This window comes from Aquarana catesbeiana, linkage group LG06 (assembly GCF_042186555.1).
Source record: "Aquarana catesbeiana isolate 2022-GZ linkage group LG06, ASM4218655v1, whole genome shotgun sequence".
Classification (NCBI taxonomy): domain Eukaryota; kingdom Metazoa; phylum Chordata; class Amphibia; order Anura; family Ranidae; genus Aquarana; species Aquarana catesbeiana.
The window spans coordinates 12,907,900-12,932,957 of record NC_133329.1 but is presented as its reverse complement, the minus strand read 5'-3'; the positions used below and the strand labels follow the sequence as shown (position 1 = coordinate 12,932,957).

Below are 25,058 nucleotides of genomic sequence, written 5' to 3'. Positions count from 1 at the left end.
ACAACACTGTAAGCCCTCACAGGGCCCTGCTGTGAAATATTAGATCAAGAATTGTAATTACATGCCCCTGTTGAACAGGAGCTGAAAAATTAGGCCTTAGGCACTGGTGCTGGTGCCACAACACTGCAACCCCTCACAGACACTCTAGTTGGAATGCAGGAACGAGCCCTGCTGCAAAGTATTGCATCAAAAATTCTAATTACACGCCCCTGTTAAACAGGGGCAGAAAAATTGGGCCTTAGGCACTGGTGGTGGCGCCCAGAACCAAAAATGTTCTTACAAGCTATCAGCGTGATGATTGAGGAGGAAGAGGATAATTACTCAGGGATAGTCACTCAGCATCAGCATAGGCAGTCTTTGAAGGGATCTGAGATTTCAAAAAAAATTATTCGGTTACATCAGCATCAGGTGCTTGGTAGCTGGTGGTGATCCAAGACTGATTCATTTTTATGAAGGTCAGTCGATCGACCGAGTCGGTGGACAGACGCACCCTGTGATCGGTTACCACGCCTCCAGCAGCACTGAATGTGCGTTCCGAAAGAACGCTGGATGCAGGACAGGCCAGTAGCTCAATTGCATACTGTGCAAGCTCTGGCCAGTGATCCATCCTCAAGACCCAGTAACCCAGAGGATTTTCGGTGGGAAAGGTGTCCAAGTCTGATCTTGCCCCTAGGTATTCCTGCACCATGTAAAACAGACGCTGGCGATGGTTGCTGGAACCGATCATACCTTGGGGCTGCGGACCAAAAAATTGTCTGAACGCATCGGTCAGACGGCCACCTTCTCCACCGCTCCTTCTTTGACTGACCGAAGCCTCAGCAATACATTGTCCAGAAACAGGAGTTTGTGACCTCCCAGTCTCTGGGAACGCGTTGCACAGACCTTTCTGCAAGGCCTCCCGAAGATGTTTCATCCTCTGCTCCCTCTGCGATGGCAAGATAAGGTCCGCAACCTTACCCTTGTAACGTGGATCAGGGAGGGTTGCCAGCCAGTATTGGTCCTTCTCCTTAATACCACGAATACGAGGATCCTTACGCAGGCTTTGCAGGATCAGGGAGGCCATGCAGCGTAGGTTTGCTGAGGCATTCGGTCCGGAGTCCTCTGGGTCACTAAGGACGACATGGTCCGCAGCCACCTCCTCCCAGCCACGTACAAGTCCATGTGTTTCTTGGGACTGATCCCTTAAAGACTGCTGCTAATGCTGAGTGCCAGGCTCCACCTCCATACTGACACAATCTTCCTCCTCCTCCTCCTCCTCCTCTTCCTGTGTGATAGGCGGGCACGCAGGAACACTGTCTGGATAAAGGGGGCCTTGAGAGGTAAGGAAGTCCTCCTCTTCCTGCCTCTGTTCTGCCTCAAGTGCCCTGTCCATTATTCCACGCAGCGTGTGCTCCAACAGGTGGACAAGGGGGAAAGTGTCACTGATGCATGCACTGTCACTGCTCACCATCCTCGTGGCCTCCTCAAATGGTGACAGGACAGTGCATCCCTGATCATGGCCCACTGGCGTGGGGAAAAAAAACCAAGCCATACCCTGTCCTGGTGCCATAGTCGCACAGGTACTCATTGATGGCCCTCTGCTGCGTATGCAGCCGCTGCAGCATGGCCAACGTTGAGTTCCACCTGGTGGGCATGTCACAGATTAGGCGGTTCTTGGGCAGGTTAAACTCCTTTTGGAGGTCCGTCAGCCGAGCACTGGCATTATATGACCGGCGGAAATGCACACAGACTTTCCTGGCCTGCCTCAGAACATCCTGTAAGCCCGGGTACCTGCCCAAGAACCGCTGCACCACCAAGTTAAGGACGTGAGCCAAACAGGGCACATGGGTCATTTGTCCCTGTCGGAGGGCAGAGAGGAGGTTGGTGCCATTGTCGCAAACCATCATTCCTGCCTTAAGTTGGCGTGGCGTCAATCACCTCTGAACCTGCCCCTGCAGAGCTGACAGAACCTCTGCCCCAGTGTGGCTCCTGTCCCCCAAGCACACCAGCTCAAGCACCGCATGGCATCTTTTGGCCTGCGTACTTGCGTAGCCCCTTGAACGGCTACGGAGCACCGCTGGTTCCGAGGACAAAGCACAGGAAGATTCCATGGAGGAAGAAGAAGAGGAGGGGGTGGAGGAGAGAGGTGTGTCACAATCATTAGCATTTTGGAGGCGTGGTGGCGGAACAACCTCCAACACTACTGCACCTTGTCCTGCATTCTTCCCAGCTGCCAGCAGAGTTACCCAATGCGCCGTGAAACTTAGGTAACGTCCCTGTCCATGCCTGCTGGACCATGAGTCAGCGGTAATATGCACCTTACCACTGACCGCCCTGTCCAGCGAGGCATGGACATTGCCTTCCACATGCCGGTAGAGAGCCGGAATCGCCTTCCGTGAGAAAAAGTGGCATTTGGGCACCTGCCACTGAGGAACCGCACATTCCACAAACTCACGGAAGGGGGCAGAGTCTACCAACTGAAAAGGCAGCAGTTGAAGTGCTAGCAATTTTGCCAAGCTAGCATTCAACCGCTGGGCATGTGGATGGCTGGGAGCAAACTTCTTTCAGCGGTGCAGCAGCTGGGGCAGGGAAATTTGCCTGGTACAATCTGACGTCGGTGTACCAAAAGCAGATTGCCCACAAGTACTTGGCTGTGACACACCTAATTCTACACCTTCATTCCTCTCAGTGCAGGTCTCAGAGAGGACTGAAGGTCTAGTGGGGTTGGAAATCTCAGCTGATGAGGAGCAAGGAGAGGTCCTCTTTGTTCTTTGGTGTGGGTCTTTTAGATACGCTTGCCAACGAACTGCATGGCAGGTCAACATATGTCTGGTCAAGCATGTGGTACCCAAGCGGGAGATGTTTTGGCCACGCGAGATACGCTTGAGACATATGTTGCAAATAGCAGCGGTGCGATCTGATGCACTCGTCTCAAAAAAGGCCCACACCAAAGAACTTTTTGAATAACGCCCAGAGACTGCAGCGCCCTGCACATGTGGACTTTGGGGTGTGATGCAGTCAATGTGCTGCCCTTAGGCTGGCCCCTGGAGGGCATCCTGCCTCGTTGGTGATGTGCCGCCTCCTCCTCCTCCTCCTCTCTCCTATCAGGCACCCACATTGAGTCAGTGACCTCATCATCCCCTCCCTCCTCATCACTGGAGCAAACCTGGCAGTATGCTGCAGCAGGGGGAGCATGACTGCCAGATTGCTGTCCTTCTTGGGCACCCCCTCTGTCCGTGCTCATGTTACTGCCTTCATCGAGCTCAGTATCATCATCAGAGCCTTCCAAACGCTGGGCATCCTCCTGGAGCATGTACCCAACACTGTGGTCAAACAGTTCGAGGGACTCCTCAGGAGGACATAGTGGGGCTAGGGAAGGAGTCACTGATAACATTGAGCCGAGGGAAGAGGCCGCTGCTTTGCCAGACAAAGTACCCTGGGCATGGGTGAGAGAGGATGAGGAGGATGAGGACGGCTTGGTCATCCACTCGACCAAGTCTTCCGCATGTTGCGGCTCAACACGGCCAGCTGCCAAAAAAGGGCCAAGCGTGTCCCATGGCCACGTGCTGATGAGGATGCACCGTCTCCACGACCAGCACTAGACATAGAGCCTGCTTGCCCTCTCTTATTGGCTTGTGACTGTCTGCCTCTCCTTCTTGGCCTTCCAGACATACTAATGGCCTGTAGCTGCACTAAGCTGGGATATATATATATATACAGTATATGTACTGATACTGCAGCTAGCAAAATCAACTGCCTGCCTGTAGTATGAGAACACCACCAACCTTCTACAGGTAGCTTTAGCTGAACACTGTGAGGTGGACGCACCCCACTAACTTGTAGGTTTAGCTGAACACTGTGAGCAGGATGCACTGCACTAACTGTAAATAGTCTAGCTGCCTGACTGTGGTACTAATAGGATCAAAAGAACACCAGCAATTTTCTTCAGGTAGCTGTATTTACTGTAACAAGACAAGCCCGCCTGTCAGTAAGAAGATAACAGGAACGGATCTAGCTGAACACTGTGAGCAGGACGCACCCCACTAGCTTGTAGGTTTAGCTGAACACTGTGAGGTGGACGCACCCCACTAACTTGTAGGTTTAGCTGAACACTGTGAGCAGGACACACCCCACTAACTTGTAGGTTTAGCAGAACACTGTGAGCAGGACGCACTGCACTAACTGTAAATAGTCTAGCTGCCTGACTGTGGTACTAATAGGATCAAAAGAACACCAGCAATTTTCTTCAGGTAGCTGTAAATACTGTAACAAGACAAGCCTGCCTGTCAGTAGGAAGATAACAGGAACGGATCTAGCTAAACTGAATACAGTATATATATATATATATATGCAACACCTGGGATGCATATATATACACAATACACCGTAAGTGCAGCTAACTGACTGACTGTCCTGCCTAATCTAGCTAACTCAAATGAAATGACACTGTCTCTCTCTCTCTATCTCTATCTCTCAGCACACTGGAACACACTGCACAGGGCCGCCGTGCAGGCGGCCTTATATAGTGTTGGGCATGTACTAAATCCCCTGAGCCATAATTGGCCAAAGCCTCCTTGGCTTTGGCCAATTACAGCTCTCTGTTCAGGCGGCGCTGTGATTGGCCAAGCATGCGGGTCATAGTGCATGCTTGGCCAATCATCAGCAAGCAATGCACTGCGATGCCGCAGTGAATTATGGGCCGTGACGCGCCACACAAATTTGGCGCGAACGGCCCATATCACTCGCAATTCGGCGAACGACCGAACAGCCAATGTTCGAGTCGAACATGGGTTTGACTCGAACACGAAGCTCATCCCTACTTACAGCGAGTGAAAACTCAAAATTCTGTATCTCAGAAAATTAGAATATTACAGAAGACCAATAAAAAAAAATAATTTTTAATACTGAAATGTTGGCTTAGTGTAAAGTCTGTCCATATACAGTATAGTATGCACTCAATACTTGGTCGGGGCTCATTTGCATGAATTACTGCATCAATGCTTCTCAAGGCTGCAGTTATCCCTGTTGCTTGTGCACCTTTTTCTACCACACTTTTTCTTTCCACTCAACTTCCCATTAATATGCTTGGATACAGCACTCTGTGAACAGCCAGCTTCCTTAGCAATGACCTTTTATGACTTACCCCCTCTTGTGGAGGGTGTCAATGACTGCGTTCAGGTCAACTGTCAAGTCAGTAGTCTTCCCCCAAGATTGAACCTACTGAACCAGACTGAGAGACCACTTACAGGCTCAGGAAACCTTCACAGGTGTTCTGAGTTAATTAGCTGTGACAGAGTGTGACACTACGAGTCTAGAATATTCAACTTTTTCACAATATTCTAAACTTCCAAGATACAGAATTTGGGGTTTTCACTGGCTGTAAGCAATAATCCTCAAAATTAAAAGAAAGAAATGCTTGAAATATATCACTTTGTGTCTTATGCCGCGTAAACACAACCGGACTTTTCAGCATCAAAGGTCCGACAGTCTTTCCGACGGACTTTCGACGGAGTTACGACGGACTTTTGAACGACCGGTCTTGCCCACACACGAACGGACTAAAGTCCCTTCGAAAGTCCGTTCTTTTGAACGTGATGACGTACGAAGGGACTAGAATAAGGAAGTTGATAGCCAGTAGCCAATAGCTGCCCTTGCGTCGTTTTTCGTCCGTCGGACTAGCATACAGACGAACTGATTTTTTGACCGGACTCGAGTCCGTCGGAAAGATTTGAAACATGTTCTAAATCTAAAGTCCGTCTGATTTTTGACAGAAAAGGTCCACTGAAGGTCCGATGAAGCCCACACACGGTCGGATTGTCCGACGGACCAGTCTGGTCGATAAGTCTGCCCGTGTGTACGCGGCATAACACATCTATATAATATATCTGTTTCACTTTTTTAAATTGAATTACTGAAATAAATTAACTTTTTGATGATATTCTATTTTTTGAGCTGCACCTGTAATAAAATCTTTTTTTTGTTCTCTGTTCTAGGGAAAAACAATGTGATTGTGGTAGCTGATGACTTAAAAAGCAGTACGCCAGAAGAAAAGGAACGGATACTGGAACAACAGCCCAGTATTTCTAATTATGCCAAGGATTTGTTCCTATTCACAGAAGGAGACAAACGCACAAGAAATCTGGAGACAATAAAAGAAATTATACAAAGTGAGTTTTCAAATAGAATTGTTCATGCTGATGTATAAAACCAGATATAGTGTCCTCCACCCTACTGCCAGAATATCTCACCTGCTATATGATATTGGAAACAATAATGCCCCATACACAGGATCGGACATTCCAACAACAAAACCGTGGATTTTTTTTCCGACGGATGTTGGCTCAATACTTGTCTTGCATACACACGGTCACACAAATGTTGTCGGAAATTCCGAACGTCAAGAACGTGGTGACATACAACACGTATGACGAGCCGAGAAAAATGAAGTTCAATGGCCAGTGCGGCTCTTCTGCTTGATTCCGAGCATGCGTGGAACTTTGTGCGTCGGAATTGTGTACACACGATCGGAATTTACGACAACGGATTTTGTTGTCGGAAAATTTGAGATCCAGATCTCAAATTTCATGTGACGGAAATTCCGATGGAAAATGTCCGATGGAGCCTACACACGGTCGGAATTTCCGACAACACGCTCCCATCGAACATTTTCTGTCGGAAAATCTGACCGTGTGTACGGGGCATTAGAATGAATGCAGTGATTTCAGCAGGATTGATTATGATACAAGATTTACAATTTTACCTTCATGAAAATTTTGACAAAATTAGACCCAGTTAGTCATATACAATTTTCTTGAAAACAAAAATAACTTTTACATGTTGCTTTGTAAATTGTTCTTTATATTTTGGGGGTATTTCCGATTATGTTATGTAGCATCCTCCTAGTGTAGAGTAGGCTGCTAGGTAAACTAATGCTGCGTACACACGACTGGTTTTCCCGTCGGACTAAACTCTGATGGTTTATCCGACGGAGTTCTGATGGAATTCCGCTGAAACAGTCTTGCGTACACACGATCACACCAAAGTCCGACCGTCCAGAACGCGGTGACGTACAACACGTACGACGGGACTAGAAATAACGAGTAGCCAATAGCTTCCGTCTCGTACTTGCTTCAGAGCATGCATTGTTTCAGGTCAGTCGGAACAGCATACAGACGAGCGGTTTTCCTGATAGGAATAGGTTCCGGCGGAAAGATTTAGAACATGTTCTATTTCTAAGTCCGTCAGAATTTTCAAAAAAAAAAGGTCCGGTGAGGCCCACACACAAGCGGATTATACGATGAAACAATTCCGTCAGACTTTTTCTGTCGGACATTCCGCTCATGTGTACATGGCATTAGTTTGGCTCCCCTGTGGGGCAGGTGTTGATTATTTAGGGCTACTCATTGTTTCAGAGGCTGTTGCTCTATTGCTTTCCCTATCTTCTTGAGGATTCTAGAAACATAGTGGGAGGAAGGACGGGGCATGCAGCCTGAATATTTATGGAAGTATAAAAAAGTGCAAAAACCGTGCTAATGCCAAAATTTGAAGTAATCTTGTGCAGAGCAGCAACTCAACCATGTGATATATTCATAGTGCATACAGATATAAAGAAAACAGAGCCGTGCTTATGCAATACAAAACCAAATGAAATACATTTCAGTGAAATGTAATAAAGTGTGTGAATTATATTCCACGTGAGTAAGTGAAATAAATAGAAATTCTTCTTTAAAAGTTAATTGAGAGAAATCCAACATCAGCAGCAAACCTCCTTGTGTGAAACCTCCACCTCTGATAACAAGAGCGCTTACCAGATCTCATTGACCCTCTATCTTCAGAAAGGTCAATTGAGCAATGATCAGGACCATCAATAGGATCTTACAGGTATTTACTAAGACCCCTTTCACACTGGGGCGCATTGCAGGCGCTACATCGCTAAAAATAGCGCCTGCAAAGCTCCCTAAAAGAGCCGCTGCTGTGTCTCCAGTGTGAAAGCCCCGAGGGCTTTCACGCCGGAGCGGTGTGCTGGCAGGACAGTAAAAAAAGTCCTGCTAGCAGCATCTTTGGAGCGGTGAAGGAGCGGTGTATACACCACTCCTTCACCGCTCCTGCCCATTGAAATCAATGGGGCAGCGCGGCTATACCGCCGGCATAGCGCTGCTGCAGCAGCACTTTGCAGTGGTTTTAACCCTTTCTTGGCCGCTAGCAGGGGGTAAAACCTCCCCGCTAGTGGCCGAATACCGCCGCTAAAATGATGGTAAAGCGGCGCTAAAAATAGGTGAGGTTGAAAAAAGACACAAATCCATCAAGTCCAACATATGTGATACCTTTGTGATATATACTTTTGTCTATGGTGTCTGGTAAGGCTGGTCTGGAGAAAACCAGTGGTTTTACTACCCATAGGCGTGCATCCCTATCTGCAAAATCCCATTGATGGTCTTGATCATTGTTCAATTGATTATTTATGGGACTCTATCCAATCTGTGCCAGTAGGTGGTAAGGAGTCCATAAATAGTCTTAAGGCCTGAGCCAGCAGGGTATGGGGTTCCTTGGTTTAGTCCTGTAGGAGGAGCCGGTGCAGGGGGTCTGCTCCTGGTGCAGGATCTTAGAGGATAGACACTGAGGTCTCAGCTAGGCTTTGAAAATCCATGTCCGGAGGTAAAGTCAGGTCTGGAGAAGCTCACTGGATAAAGCCAAGAGGAAGTTGGTAGTAAAGTAGAGTCCAGCTGTCCAATGGTAGATGACCCCAGTGTTGAAGAATAGTGACTGTGTGTAGCTTTTTAACTCTGGAAGGAGTACAGGTCAACAACAGTATAGAAATCCTGTGGGACATTCATTTTTGTGCAGCACAGTCAAAGTTTGAGCAGTCCTCAAGTTGTTCTGTTTTATAGTTTATTGGGGTATCCCAATCTCCCTATCCCAATTTAAGTTTATTATCCCCCCCCCCAAAAAAAAAAAAAAGAAAAAGAAACCCCTAGGATGTTCTTTGGAGCCAATGGAAGAGTGTAGAAATGTGGTATGCCTGGCTGTGTGTGCTCTAAGGGAGAAATAGGACCAAATCCACCAGTGGCTCCTTAGGGGGTGTGCTACAGTTATTTTACTTTGTCACATGGGTGTGAATCTGGCCTAAATGATTTTCTCAATCCCTCAGGAGCCATATAAAGCCCATTGTACACTTAGCCTTTTTACCATCGGCCGTTCAAAGAAAAACCTAGTGCTTGAACCTAAGGGAGGCATTTTATGGGCTTTCTGGTCATGTGATCACTGTGATTAGCTGTCACAGTGATCACATGATCAATAGGCTTGCCATACCAACTCTTGATTGTCATTGTGTGACCATTAGTCATTGATAGCGTGACCACAGTTCTGGGGGCACGCATATGATCGCAAAACATGAGTAAGGCTAACCTCTGTGCTCCCACATAATGTGTATGGTCAATGAGAAGATGTTAAAAAATACAAAAAGACCACCTTCATAGGTCTGGCCAAAATATTCATAATTAAAAAAAGTATTATATTTCTTCTTGGTCAATATTTTTATTGAGTTTGAAGCACTTTACAAAAGTCAATATACTAACATAATTATTTCAGGTTTCGAGAACACAGGAAGGTGTATGCAATGCTCCAAGAAAAGCTGAAATAACAGGGATCACATTACAGTGCTAATGTGTATAAATGATTTTGGCAGTTATCAAGAGCTATCAAGAGCTAACCTAAACACTGTGACATTCTTGACCGACCTAAGCAACCAAGAACGGAGTCTATAATTTATTATAGTTCTATAAAACATGCACATTTCCTAATGTTTCATCTATTTAAAGCCCCTATATTTAGGAAATAGCCTTTTCCTGTGTGTTGCATGATAATGATCCTCATGCAGGAAGAAGGGTCTGCACTGAATTGATATTTTAAGATGAGGATGGAAAACCATGGCAGGTCTGTATAGAGCCCTGAACCCTATTGGGGTGAACCGCAACACAGACTGGGGGCTCACTATCAGTGTTCAACATCGCTAATAGTCTGCAACCTAGTAGAAGCGAAGGTGGCCAAAAATTTAGCATTTTGTGGAATGGCTTCCCCGAAGAAGAAAAGTCATTATACAGTAGAAGCAAAATGAGAACCAGTTTTTATTAAAGCCCCAGAATGGAGTGCAGGGTTGGTGAGCATGTGCTTTTGAAAATGGGGGTAATACATTAAGTCTTGCTGATTTTCCTTGCATGGACAAAACACAATTTCACTTTATTACAGCCTTCTCCAGCTCATCAGCTTACACAGTGATACCCATACCGCATGCCTGATTTTAACTGGTATGTGACTATTTGGAAAAGAAAACACATTTTGGGTAACTGCACTAGTTGGACTGAGCAATGATTTCACAACCTTTGAAGGGCATATTCTGATTTTTTCAGATAGATAGATAGATAGATAGATAGATAGATAGATAGATAGATAGATAGATAGATAGATAGATAATAGAGGTCATTCTTTTTCCATCTTTCTTCTTTCTTTTTATTCAGGTCAAGCCCAACACAAAGGCCCAAACAAAATACATCGCGTAGCACCTCCCACAGAAAGGGAACTCTTCGAGAAAAATTATGGATCTTCTTTTGAAAGTCATAAGGACATAATAGCACCAAACCAAGTGCCTACCTGGGGCTCTTCGCCTTCCTGTTCAGGTTGGTTATCAGATTATATCTCAGAAAAGCGATTAAGCCAATTCCATGGAAGTATCTACCACTTTTTCTGAAGGTAACTTCCTTATTGCATGTGTTCTGGATTATGAACCAGAGCTGAGAGCTTGAGATGTATGAAAGTTCAATTTTTGGTAAAAAAAACAAAAAAAAAAACAAACAGACTCACAAATGTGTATTGATCACCAGACTGTTTATGACAGGGACATTTACAACAATATCTCATTAGCAGCCTTTTGCGGACTTAAAAGACTCCAAATGGCGGTTTATGACATCTCAGAATTCCTTTATAGCTTATCTGATTTCTGTCAAATGTGTCTTAGGCTGGACAAGCCCCGAGTCTATCTGCCTAGCAAAGATATGAAATTTAAATGTGAAAGATTGTGTTCCCAACTTGTCAATTTTTAGAACTGCTTGCTAATTCTCTCCACATAGTTCTGGGTTTGTCCGACCTCACTGCTCTCACAGGCAATCCAATGTTTTTTGGGAGGATTGGGTGATGTCACTTTGCCCCCTAGGAGAGTTTGGTGCTTGAAATCCTATGGGAACTTCAGCTTGTGTTGTATATAATTCATCTTTTAAATCCATTTGTATTTTGAGAATGATGGGAGAGGAGAACTATGCAAAAAGCAGATGGAAGGTCCACTTTTTTTCCGCAAACATTTTTATTAAAATTTTCACAAATTATACAAACAGTCTCACATACTAAACAACATAGACATAACTTCCTCTGTTATGCCCCGTACACACGGTCGGATTTTCCGACGGAAAATGTGTGATGGGACCTTGTTGTCGAAAATTCCGACCGTGTGTGGGCTCCATCACACATTTTCCATCGGATTTTCCGACACACAAAGTTTGAAAGCAAGATATAAAATTTTCCGACAACAAAATCTGTTGTCGGAAATTCCGATCGTGTGTACACAAATCCGACGCACAAAGTGCCACGTATGCTCAGAATAAATAATCGTGTGTACACAAAGAATAAATAAAGAGATGAAAGCTATTGGCCACTGCCCCGTTTATAGTCCCGACGTACGTGTTTTACGTCACTGCGTTCAGAACGGTCGGATTTTCCGACAACTTTGTGTGACCGTGTGTATGCAAGACAAGTTTGAGCCAACATCCGTGGGAAAAAATGCTAGGATTTTGTTGTCGGAATGTCCGAACAAAGTCCGACCGTGTGTACAGGGCATTAGGGTACATGAATTTTAGGGTTCAAGTAAACAGGAACCAAAATACGTTATTTCCACAAATATGAACAAAATAATCACAAACTAAAATGTGAAGTTCTAAGGCATAGTCTCGATAAGAGAAGCTTTCAGAAGTGTCCCAGACCTTTCTAAGCCACGGAAGGATTGGACACTTCACATATAGGTCTTCCATATACCCTCTGTAAGTGCTATAACATTAGCGAGGAGAGGGAAGGACGTCCGTCTACTAGATCAGCCCTTACTTGCGTAACTTTTTGTCAGATTAAATAAGAAGTAGGAAAGGAAAAGGAAGAGGAAGGAGGAGGAGATTGAAAGGAGAGAGGGGAAAAAGAGAAAGTGGGGAGGGATATACCTGGGGAGGGGGTGGGATCAACACCAGCTACCCCCCAATACGCCCCAATCGGTGTGGGAGATGTTGTGATTCCTCAGACACCTTTCAAGGATTAACTCAGGTTTGGAAGGTCCACTTTAATGTTTTTTTTTTTTTTTTAAGTGTCTGCAGTACGGCTTTGAAGAAGATCTATATTTATATTTACTGTTCTGTCCTCTAAGGGGCCTTGTACATGTAGTACTTTGTTCCATGTTGCTAGGTGCTTCCTAACCTTAGCTATGAGGTCCAAACTGCATCCCCTCCCTCCTGTTGCGATTGATTTGACAACAGCTAGGAGGGAGACGGATGCTTTAGACAAGCATCAGCAATTGTAATGCAGAGGGAGGGGGGAGTGTTAGCCTCTGCTTTCCTCTTGCCATTACTTGTGTCAGAAAAGTGGCAGAGCCCAGACAGCTTGCCGTTATGAAGCGGCCATCTCCTTCCTAGCTGTTGTCAGATTTGAGATGTCAGGAGGGGGTTCAGTTTGGAGCTCATAGATAGGCACTTTGTTTGGCACTCTATTTTAACTTGTGTATATGGGGATTCTCAACTCTGGCTAAGCCTCGCCCAAACAGGTGCCCCTGTTTTGTGGAGTGCTGCCAAACCAGAGTTCTGAGGGTGTACATTCGGGCACAAAATTAAACTTCAGCTTTAACAATAAAGAACAAGCTCAAAACACATTCTCTTCCTACCAAGGAGACATTTGATCCAACCGCCTCCGGGAGTAAAATGCAATGGATCCCCGGTTCCAAGGACTTGGGGCCGTGGCTCCAATATTTCTCTCCTGATGATCACGGCCTTTGGGGCCCAGTTAGCGGGGTGCCGCGGGGGGGGGGGGGCACTCCCTGGGCACAGCATGATTCCCAGAAGGGGTGCCCGGAGGTCTCCTCGACCACCCTTGTTGTTCCCCCCTTATCAACGATAATAGGAGCATTTACGGATTCTCAGGGTGGAGCTATACAGCTTTTTGGTACCATGTTTATTGAATGCATTTTACTGCATTATGAATATGTTTGATACTGTCACACAGCATTAAGTGTATGTACAACTATTTTGTTGTTTTAATATTATTTCACATTTCTGTTTTATGGAAAATTAAAAAAAAAACCTTTTGAAAGTAAAGAACAAAGCTCAATTGTTATTTGTTTGCTGAAGTGGCCATGTTATTGATTGCTCTTTTGTTTGTCCACATTAGGTGCGAGGATATCCCGGTGGGAGGTAAGCCCTGGATTCATTTCTTTTTCCAAAGGATCCGGTTCTGTATGTATCAGACTTAACCCTTTTTATTTTATGAGTCTAAATAGCAATGTGATGAGATTGTGATGAAGAACAGAATTCAGACATTTAAAGCATGACATGAAATCACAGAGGTACCTATCCCTGCTGAATACATTCAGGTCCCATTCAGTACAGAAATTCCAGACAAAAGTGGTCATTCAGGAACATTGCAGACATTTTTATGTTTTTTTTTTTATTTATTTTTTTTTTTTAATATTATCCTGGGTTCCCATATGTGCGGCTGTAGGCTCATTTTGCATGTGTTAGGTGCAGCGTCTTTGCGAAGCCTATTCATTTCAATGGGCTGCCCAACATTCTAATGCCCCGTACACACGGTCGGACATCGATCGGACATTCCGACAACAAAATCCTAGGATTTTTTCCGACGGATGTTGGCTCAAACTTGTCTTGCATACACACGGTCACACAAAGTTGTCGGAAAATTCTGATCGTTCTGAACACGGTGACGTAAAACACGTACGTCGGGACTATAAACGGGGCAGTAGCCAATAGCTTTCATCTCTTTATTTATTCTTTGTGTACACACGATCGGAATTTCCGACAACGGATTTTGTTGTCGGAAAATTTTATATCCTGCTCTCAAACTTTGTGAGTCGGAAAATCCGATGGAAAATGTGTGATGGAGCCCACACAGGGTCAGAAGTTCCGACAACAAGGTCCTCTCACACATTTTCCGTCGGAAAATCTGACCGTGTGTACGGGGCATTACAATTGCAACAATGTTTTTAAAATGTGCCCCATCAAAATGTATGATACTTTGTTATAATGCTTTTGGTGTACTGCGATGCATAAGAGTTAGCTAGGTGCATTGGGGTACCATTAACCACTTCAATGCCGGGTGCTTTCACCCCCTTCCTGCCCAAGCCAGGCCCACTTTCAATAACAATTGCGCAGTCATGCAAAGCTGTACCCATATGACATTTTTATCATTTTTTAAAAGATAGAGCTTTCTTTTGGTGGTATTTAATCACCACTGTTTTTTTTTTAGATTTTGCTAAAATTTTCTAAAAAAATTCCTAAAATGTATTAAAAAAAAGTTTTTCTTAGTTTCAACCCCACTTTTCAAGTCCAGGGCCTCCTCTACATCCCCCAGTCCAGGGCCTCCATTGTACTCCCCTCTTGTCCAGAGCCTCCTCTACACCCCCCAGTCCAGTGCCTCCATTGTACTCTCCTCCTTGTCCAGAGCCTATTCTACACCCTCCAGTCCAGGGCCTCCATTGTACTCTCCTCCTTGTCCAGAGCCTCCTCTACACCCCCCAGTCCAGGGTCTCCTCTGCGCCCCTCCTAGGTAAGGGCCTCCTCTGCACCCACCAGGACCTCCCCTGCATCCCCCAAGTCCTGGGTCTCTTATGCACTCTCCCCAGCCCAGGGCCTCCTCCACACCCCCATCAGCCCAGGGCCCCCACTGCACCCTCCAATCCAGGGTCTCTAATCCCCCTTTCTGGGGCCTCCTCTGCACCCCCTCAGCCCAGGGCCTTCACTGCACCCCCCCAGCCCAGGGACTCCTCTGCACCCCCCCTCAGCCCAGGGCCCCCACTGCACCCTCCAATCCAGGGCCTCCTCTGCACCCCCCCCCTCAGCCCAGGGCCTTCACTGCACCCCCCCAGCCCAGGGCCTCCTTTGCATCCCCCCTCAGCCCAGGGCCTTCACTGCACCCCCCTTAGCCTATTGCCTTCACTGCACCCCCCAGTCCAGGGCCTCCTCTGCACCCCCCTCAGCCCAGGGCCTTCACTGCACCCCCCCAGCCCAGGGCCTCCTCTGCACCCCCCTCAGCCCAGTTCCTTCACTGCACCCCCCTCAGCCCAGGGCCTTCACTGCACCCCCCAGCCCAGGGCCTCCTCTGCACCCCCCTCAGCCCAGGGCCTTCACTGCACCCCCCCAGCCCAGGGCCTCCTCTGCACCCCCCTCAGCCCAGTGCCTTCACTGCACCCCCCTCAGCCCAGGGCCTTCACTGCACCCCCCAGCCCAGGGCCTCCTCTGCACCCCCCTCAGCCCAGGGCCTTCACTGCACCCCCCTCAGCCCAGGGCCTTCACTGCACCCCCCAGCCCAGGGCCTCCTCTGCACCCCCCAGCCCAGGGCCTCCTCTGCACCCCCCAGTCCAGGGCCTCCTCTGCACCCCCCTCAGCCCAGGGCCTTCACTGCACCCCCCAGCCCAGGGCCTCCTTTCCAACTCCCCTCAGCCCAGTGCCTTCACTGCACCCCCCCATCCCAGGGCCTCCTCTGCACCCCCCTCCCAGTCCAGGGCCTTCTTTAAAGCCTCCCCTTCTGTGGGATGCCTCATGCAGAAAATACATAGGCTGTTTGGGCACTGGGCAGGACTAGGAGGAAGACCAGCCTGTCCATTACACTTGATTGGGTGGCAGTGACACCCTTAGAGCAGCGGTTCCTAGTGCAGGTGGGGGCAGCACCCCTGGTGGCACCCCCCCCCAGATGCGTCACCTGGGGCAGGACCCCCCCTGCCCCCCCCTAGTTTGGGCCCTGCCGCTGGCTCCCGCCAATTACACAGGGCACAGACAGAATGGCGGTCTCCCAATGTAAACAAGGCAGATTGTCGTTCTGAGAGAAGGAAAGGTATGGATCCCTTGTTTTCCAAGCAGGAACACAGATCTTTGCCTTCCCCTAGTCAAAGCACCTCCCCCACAGTTAGCAAGTACTCACTAGGATCACATTTAACCCTTTAGTTGACCCTGATGATGTTAAATCTTTCCCAGCCAGTGTCATTAGTACAGTGACAGTGCATATTTTTTAGCAAAAGTTTTAACAAAAAAGAGTCAAAAGGGTCAGTTAAGTGCCCAATTTGTCTCTCGATGTCCGCCGGCGGCTCGCGATCGCCTAGTACAGAGGCAGAACAGGAAACTGCCTTTTGTAAACAAGGCGGATCCTCATTCTGACGGGGGAACATGACAGAGATCGACTGTTCTCAGTGATCTCAGTCATGTCCCAGGCAGCCCCACCCCCCCCTACAGTTAGAACACACTGAGGGAACACACTTAACCCCTTGATCTCCCCCTTCCCTGCCAGTGTAATTTATACATTGATCAGTGCATTTTTATAGCACTGATCAATGTAATAATGCCGCTGGTCCCCAAAAAGTGTCGTTTGGGGTCATATTTGTCCGCCACAATGTCACAGTCTCACTAAAAAAAAAATCACAGATCCATACCCACAGAGAGTTCCCAAAGGGGTGGTGTGTATGGGACCTCTGGGGCCGTCCGATGATCACCTCCCGGGGTCTAGTTCTTCACCTTGCTGTTAATCCCTCAGTTATAGGCTCCCGGACGGTCCTGACCTTATGTATCGAATACACCAATAAATAGTTTATCTTTGAATCTCCCTTGTTCCCCCAAACAATTTTAATGAGCCACTTTATTTCACCTTAATCGAATGCGGTTAAACTGGACTGTTTCACGATTGAATGTATCATATTCATAACCATCTTTACGATGTATGAAAGTTTTGTCCAATAAAAATACTTTAAGGTTAAAATCGCAGATCGCCGCCATTACCAGTAAAAACTATTTAAAAAAAATTAAAATAATAAAAGCCCCTAAATCTATCCCGTAGTTTGGAGACGCGATAACTTTTGCGCAAACCAATCAATATACGCTTATTGCGATTTTTTTTTTTTTTTTTTTTTACCAAAAATATGTGGAAGAATATATATCAGCCTCAACTGATGAAGACATTTTTTTTTTTAAAAATTTGGGGAGATTTATTGTAGCAAAAAGTAAAAAAAAAATTTTTTTTTTTTCTTTCAAAATTGACGCTCTTTGATTGTTTATAGCGCAAAAAATAAAAAACGCAGAGGCGATCAAATACCACCAAAAGAAAGCTCTATTTGTGGGGAAAAAAAGGACGTCAATTTTGTTTTGGGTACGACGTTGCACGACCGCGCAATTGTCAGTTAAAGCGACGCAGTGCCGAATCGCAAAAAATGGCCTGGTCATTAAGGGGGGCAAGTCCTTCCGGGGCTGAAGTGGTTGAGTCTGTTCATCTAGGCAAACCTACAATTGTGTGTCATTTGTAGGTAGGTGCTACCCCACCCCCCCCCCCCACGTCTGCTACCGAGCTGAATCCATTACACAGAGGAGGTAAGTATAAAATCTTAGATATTTTTAAACAATTAAAAACAAAAAAAACAAGACTTTAGTATCACTTTAAGCTTGTCAGCTTGATTTTCTTATCAGGGTTGGAATGAGAGTTTGAGGATTTTGCTCGACAAAAGGAAACGTTATCTCAAACAATAATCCATACTAGAGGTCGACCAATATATCGGCCGATATTTGTCCATTTTTGATAGATCGCCATCGGCTGATTATTATCAAAATTAGGCCGATATTTAACATTACCCGCCGTTCCTCACTCAGCGCGGCGCTTGATGCTTGCCAGAGCCGCCGAGTGTGTGAAGCTGACACCTAACAGAGAGAGGAGAGAGAGGATCTGTCAGAATTGAGGTTGATGTCGGGGGTGGGCGGGACCCGGCCGCTATCAAACACTAGCCAATGGGATGGGATCTGGGCAGGGCGCTACGTGTATGTGGCCCCGCCTCTTTTCTTAAGCAGCCCAATCACTGGCTGCTGTTTGATAGCTCCTGGGTCCTGCCCACCCCCGACATTAATCTCAATTCTGACATCTCTCTGTTGTCAGTTTCACACACAGTTACTCAGTGTGAAACCTGCCAGTGCAAATCAGTGCCATCTGTCAGTGCCACCTGCCACCCAGTGCCACCAACCAGTGCCAACCAGTGCCATGCCAATAGTGCCACCTGCCAGTTCCAAACCGGTGCCACCTGCCAATGCATGCCAGTGCCAACCAGTGCCACCTTCAAGTGCCACTGCCAGCCAGTGCCACCTGCCAATCAGTGCCACCTGTCAATCAGTGCCATGTGCCAATCAGTGCCACGTGCCAGCACCACCTGCCAGTGCCAACCAGTGCCATGTCAGTTCCAAACCAGTGCCACCTTCCAGTGCCAACCAGTGCCACCTTCCAGTGCCAAACAGTGCCACTGCCAGCCAGTGCAAGCCAGTGCCACCTGCCAGTGCCAATCAGTGTCACCTGTCAGTGCCATCTGTCAGTGCCAGCTGCCACCCAGTGCCACCTGCCAGTACTAACCAGTGCCTGCCAGTGCCACCTCCAACCAGTGCCCCGCCAATCAGTGCCACCTGCCAGTGTCATGCCAATCAGTGCAACCTGCCAGTGCCAATAGTGCCACCTGCCAGTTCCAAACCAGTGCCACCTGCCAATGCCTGCCAGTGCCAACCAGTGCCACCTTCCAGTGCCACTGCCAATCAGTGCCACCTGCCAGTGCCAAACAGTGCCACCTTCCAGTGCCAGCCAGTGTCACTGCTAATCAGTGCCACCTGCCAGTGCCACCTGCCACATCCAGTGCCATCTGTACTGAGGACATCAAGTGTGTGGTAGAGTTACAGGAGCAAGCAGGGAGGAGTGGAGTGGGTGAGGTCTTTTTTTTTTTTTAAATCGGCCTAAAATATCGGCCACAAAAATCGGCATCATATATCGGCCATCGGCCGCCCCAATTTCTAAATATCGGTATCGGCATCGGCCAGAGAAAAACCCATATCGGTCGACCTCTAATCCATACTCAATATACAACATTCACACATAAGATGTGAATACAGTGAGTGGGTAAAGTGATAGCTTGTGTTCAACATGATAATCATATAGTTCTAGTATGTTTTAAAGCAAGTTTGAACCTATTAGGTTTAATGATGTAATCACAGTAGTCTTCTTATGTGGGGTTTTTAGGCTCCCTGCACATAGTAACATTCAGTGGAAATCAAACAATATAATTAGCAGAGCCTCATCATGAATGGAAACAATGGGCAACATTATAGTGGACCTACACTATAATGTCAAAAGTATTGGGACGCCTGCCTTTATACACACACACACACACATTAACTTTAATGGTATCCCAGTCTTAGTCCAGAGGGTTCAATATTGAGTTGGCGCACCCTTTGCAGCTATGAGAGCTTCAACTCACTCATCCGTGTCTTTATGGACCTTGCTTTGTGCACTGGTGGGCAGTCATGTTGGAACAGGAAGGGGCCGTCCCCAAACTGTTCCCACAAAGTTGGGAGCATGAAATTGTCCAAAATGTCTTGGTATGCTGACGCCTTAAGAGTTCCCTTCACTGGAACTAAGGGGCCAAGCCCAACCCCTGAAAAACAACCCCCACACCATAATCCCCCCCCTCCCCCCACACCATAATCCCCCTCCACCAAATGATTTGGACCCGTGCACAAAGCAAGGTCCATAAAGACATGGAGGAGCGAGTTTGGGGTGGGGGAACTTGACTGGCCTGCACAGAGTTCTGACCTCAACCTGATAGAACATCTTTCTATCTTTCTCGTACATAACGGGGTGTCCCATGATGTACGAGAAAGAAAAGGATTTTACAGGCTTCCAGACCCACAAAGCCCTCCCCTTTGCCTGTCTTGTGGCCACCCACCCTGAGCATAGTACAAGAGGACATCGATGGCATGCATACCATCAGCAGAGAGCATTAGCTGCTGCAGGAGCCGAGAACAAGTCAAGTGTTTACTCGAGCTTTAGAAGTGACGTCTCTGTCTACCTGATTTGCATCCTGGTCTTGCTGTGAGGACTTTCCGGGTGGCCCCCGGAGTTCCAAGCAGATTCGAGCCTGGAGGATTCCAGTGAGGAGATGTCGCTTTACATGCCCCGAGTGGCATAACGCACATGCGATTCCCTGTCGCTGACATGGGAATCAACGGGATCTGGTAAGAGTTCTCCTACATACCACCCTTTCTACCATCCTTTTTACCATTGCCTCATCCCTTTATCTTGATCGGATTTTCATGAAGTTCAATTTGGGACAACCATCTGAACAACACCAAACTTTGGAGTCCATTCACCTCCCAGGGTTCATTTATGATTGACTTTATTCTTAGCACAGGCCATCAGGCTGATTTTTCTCCAATTATTTTCATTTTCTTCTTTGAAGCACTTATTTTAAATAATTCACTTGCCTCTATTTACTTACACATATATTATGCGCTGCATTTTTTAGGGTATATTTTCATGGTCTTTGTCAGATTGTATGTAGCTGCTCCCTTTTTGTTTTTTTTTTCACGTATTAGCGCAGTGTTTTTTTATGCACTTCTTTCCATGTTCTCTATCTAAGTCCATCTGAATTTCCGACGGAAAAAGTCCAATGGTGCACACACACGATTGGAATATACGATGAAAAACTCCCATCAGACTTTTTCTCACGGACATTCCGCTCATGTGTACAGGACAATGTCATCACGCTGCTTTCAAACTGATATCATTTCTTCTCCAAGTCTGTATTAAGAAGATAATTTAACAATTGTATCCATTTCTATTATTCAAACAATAACTTATTTTTTCCTTTCATCAAGTCAGGTGATGCTGAGCATAATGACACAATAAACAATAGTAAATGGGAACGTTCGAGGCCTCCCGCAGCAGGCTCTACATCGGGCAAACCAAGTAAGCCAAGACAGTCACCACTTCCTCTGTACCGGATCGGCATCTTCTCGAGGTGCGCTGAAAGTAATTACAAATGGCTTTCTGACAGCCTGAAGGAAGATGATCACACGAGATCGCTTGACATCAAACCCGTCTACATAACTAATGATTATGAAACGTTCAGTTCAGGACTGAAGACCTGCCGGTTCGCCATTCTGTATCACACGCAAAAGCACGGAAGACTCAACATCACCGACGTACAAAATTCCTTGTACGATGACGAGCTCAAGGAGATGTCACGTGCCCTCGGTGAGTGCTCATTATCCTAACAAAGATGTTTTCACCTCGGAGTCCACCATGTCTGTCCAACCTTCAAGATCCACCAGTCATTATAGAAGAAAAAAAAGTGTACATATTTTTTAATGCCAACACTCTACGATTACAGGTTCAAAATTGTGCATGCTTCTACACTTGCTAATATGTGTTACCATTTGCATTGTCCATATTTCATACTATCCATACACCATTTTTCTAGTTTTAGAGGGAGGTGATCATTCCTCACAGAAAGTCAATAACGTCAATGACTTCCTTCATCCTTTGTCAGAAACCCCGCATGGAATAGATTCATTTTTTGTTTTTTTTTGTTTAACCGCTTCAGCCCCAGAAGAATTTACCCCCTTCCTGACCAGAGCACTTTTTGCGATTCAGCACTGCGTCGATTTAACTGACAACTGCGCGGTCGTGCGACGTTGCACCCAAACAAAATTGCCGTCCTTTTTTTCCCACAAATAGAGCTTTCTTTCGGTGGTATTTGATCACCTCTGCGGTTTTTATTTTTTGCGCTATAAACAAAAGAGCAACAATTTTGAAAAAAAAAGCAACATTTTTTACTTTTTGCTATAATAAATATCCCACAAAAATATATATAAATAACAAATTTTTTTCCTCAGTTTAGGCCGATATGTATTCTCAAAGAGGGAGTCCACCTAAACCGCAAAAAAAAAAAAAATTAAAAGCCAGCAGCTACAAATACTGCAGCTGCTGACTTTTAATAAATGGCCACTTACCTGTCCCAGGGTCCAGCGATGTCGGCAGGTGACGCCGAGAACCCGTTCAGTTCTCGGCAGCTGCCGCCTCCATCCTAGGTGAGGGAATCAGGAAGTGAAGCATTGCGGCTTCACTTCCCGGTTTCCTACTGCGCATGCGCAAGTCACGCTGCCCATCGTAACTGGTCCCCGCTCTCTCCTGGGAGCTGTGTGTTCCCAGGAGACAGCGCAGACTGACAGGAAGAGGCATAGACTCCCGTGGGAGTCTATGCCGGAAGTGGGTGCAAATACCTGTCTTAGACAGGTATCTGCACCCCCCCTCCCCCCTGAAAGATGCCAAATGTGACACCGGAGGGGGGGAGGGTTCCGAAAAGTGGAAGTTCCATTTTTGTGTGGAACTCCGCTTTAACATATTTTTTGGTAAAAAAAAATCGCAATAAGCTTATATTGATTGGTTTGCGCAAAAGTTATAGCGTCTACAAAATATAGGGGATAGTTTTAAAGCATTTTTATTATTCTTTTTTTTTTAATAGTAATGGCGGTGATCTGCAATTTTTATCATGACTGTGACATTATGGCGGACTGATTACTGTGTAAATGACACTGGCAGGGAAGGGGTTAACCACTAGGGGGCGATGAAGGGGTTAAGTGTGTCCTAGGGAGTGTTTCTAACTGTGGGGGGGATGGGCTTACACTCACATGACAGCGATCACTGCTCCCGATGACAGGGAGTAGTGATCTCTGTCATGTCACAAGGCAGAACGGGGAAACGCCTTGTTTATATAGGCACCACGATCGCGGGACACCGGCAGACATCGAGTCCACGGGTGCCGCGGGCATGGTCACGCTGTATACGCCATGCCCGCTAGCCCCGCCAATTAAAGGGGACGTACAGGTACGCCCATTTGCCCACCGCTGCCATTGTGCCAATGTATATCGGCGCGCAGCAGTCGGCAAGTGGTTAATATTGTTCTTTATTGAAAGTTTGTACAATACAATATGAGTAGCAAAGACTGTATCCCATAATGCCATTCACTCATCAATAAGGGTACAATAGATCCAATAAGGCATTATGAATTTTAGACCATATGTGTATAGTAGGTAGGGAGTAGGGTGGGAAGGTCCAGGGGTGGAGAAGGGTGAAGGAGTGGAGGGGAAAGACAAGGGAGGGGAAAAACCATGAATTTACATAGAATAAAATTAAACTTTTGAATAACATTATATTGGTACCGAGTAACGTAAGAAAATACTCCAACCATCTATGGTATATTAATGGAAGTGATATTAGATAGTAATTGTATTTCTGCTGTCTTTGAGCCAAATAATCCCAATTATTCTGAAATATGGAAGGTCTGCCCTGCAGTTGGGCAAACATTCCCTCGAAGGAAGCATGAGTGTTAATAAGGTCTATCACTGTGAGAAGAGATGGAGCTTGAGTGTTTTTCTATGCTTTCATTAGGCTACTTCTGGCAGCAATTAGAGCATGTGCAGTGAAAATTTTTATTTAAAAGGCCATTTTTCTAGTCCTAAGCCAAAGAGAGCAATCTCCGGAGTTGGAGATTGAGGCATCCCAGGTTACAGAGGATATGAAAGCAAAAACCTCTTTCCAGAACAGGGTGATCTTTGGACAGTACCACCGTATGTGGCCGATAGATCCCAGATGTCCACAGTTTCTCCAGCATAATGGAGAATGGGAAGCAGGGTGTCGTCTGGCTAATATTTGAGGCGTGAGGTACCACCTATGAAACACCTTTTGTGTAGTTTCCCAATGTGAGATGCAGACAGTGGGATATTTTTCTTGGCCAACAGAGGGCTCTCTACCATTGCTGTGTGGTAGGCAATATGTCCAAGTCTTGTTCCCCGGCTATCATGACTGGAAGTTTGTCCGGAAGTGCCTTAGAGCATAGAGAGGTGTAGATCAGCGATATTCCTCCTTTCGACATTCTTTCAGATGTATAAAATGAGTATAAACCCTGTAAGAAAGGAACATCTCCTCTTTTTGAAGATGCCAGAAATTGGTGAATTTGTAAATATTTGTAGAAGTCTTTGTGTGGAATATTGCAGTTCTTGTGCATGTCACAAAATGAACATAGCGTATGTTGTGTGTACATGTGTGTCAGAGTGAGTCCTTGACAGTTCCAGGATGAAGTGTTTAGGTTCGGGATAAGCAAGGGCAGTGAAGTTAGTGGAGTGTTGGAGTCGATTGTGCGTTGATCATGTGCTATTAGTCTGAGGGTAGAAGTCCAGGTGCGGAAGGTGGTCTTGGCGGTGTCCAAGAAGGATCTAGGCGCTTTATGATTTAATGTGATAGTTCCCAGCAGGTCTTGGAGATTAGCATACAGTGCTTGTTGCTCTATGGGTAGCCATCTTTTATCTGCCGATGGAGACCACCAGAATCTTGTTTGGTCTTAAATAACCGCTTTGTAATACGTAGAAAGGTTTGGAGCTCCTAGGCCCGCCTGCAGTGTGGGAGTGTAAAAAGGATAACCTAGTCACTCTTGCTTTTTTTTTGTGCTCCCAAAAAAAGTTGTCAATAATTTTTTTCAGTGTCTTAAGATGGGTGGATAATATGGGTATAGGAAATGCCCACGAAAAATTATAGTACATGAGGCAAGAGGAACATTTTAGTGAGGGCTATTTTTCCTGCCCAAGAAGCTGTGGCTTTGGATTGGTCTTAACAAAGCTCAGAGAGTTTGTTAAGCAAAAGTGAGAAGTTAATCTTGAAAATGTGTGTACCAGGAGACGTCAATTTAATACCAAGGTATGTTAGTTGTGATAAGTGCGCTCAAGAGAAGGAGGTAATCCCAGATATTATTATTATTATTATTATTATTATTATACAGGATTTATATAGCGCCAACAGTTTGCGCAGCACTTTACAACATGAGGGCAGACATTACAGTTACATTACAATTTGATATCAGAGGGCCCTGCTCGTTAGAGCTCACAATCTAAAAAGGGAGGGTCAATTGATACAAAAGGTAATAG

The 25,058-nt window shown here is 46.2% G+C and overlaps 1 protein-coding gene across 1 annotated transcript in view; it reads left to right on the top strand.

The window, feature by feature from the left end:
* Positions 1-25,058, top strand: part of LOC141148157 (uncharacterized) — an 86,501-nt gene that overhangs the window by 40,177 nt on the left and 21,266 nt on the right. Inside the window, exons 8-11 of the mRNA XM_073635338.1 lie at positions 5,973-6,146; positions 10,494-10,652; positions 13,447-13,469; positions 20,955-21,333. Of these exons, the coding sequence (XP_073491439.1) occupies positions 5,973-6,146; positions 10,494-10,652; positions 13,447-13,469; positions 20,955-21,333 (735 nt within the window). The remainder of the gene's footprint in view (positions 1-5,972; positions 6,147-10,493; positions 10,653-13,446; positions 13,470-20,954; positions 21,334-25,058) is intronic.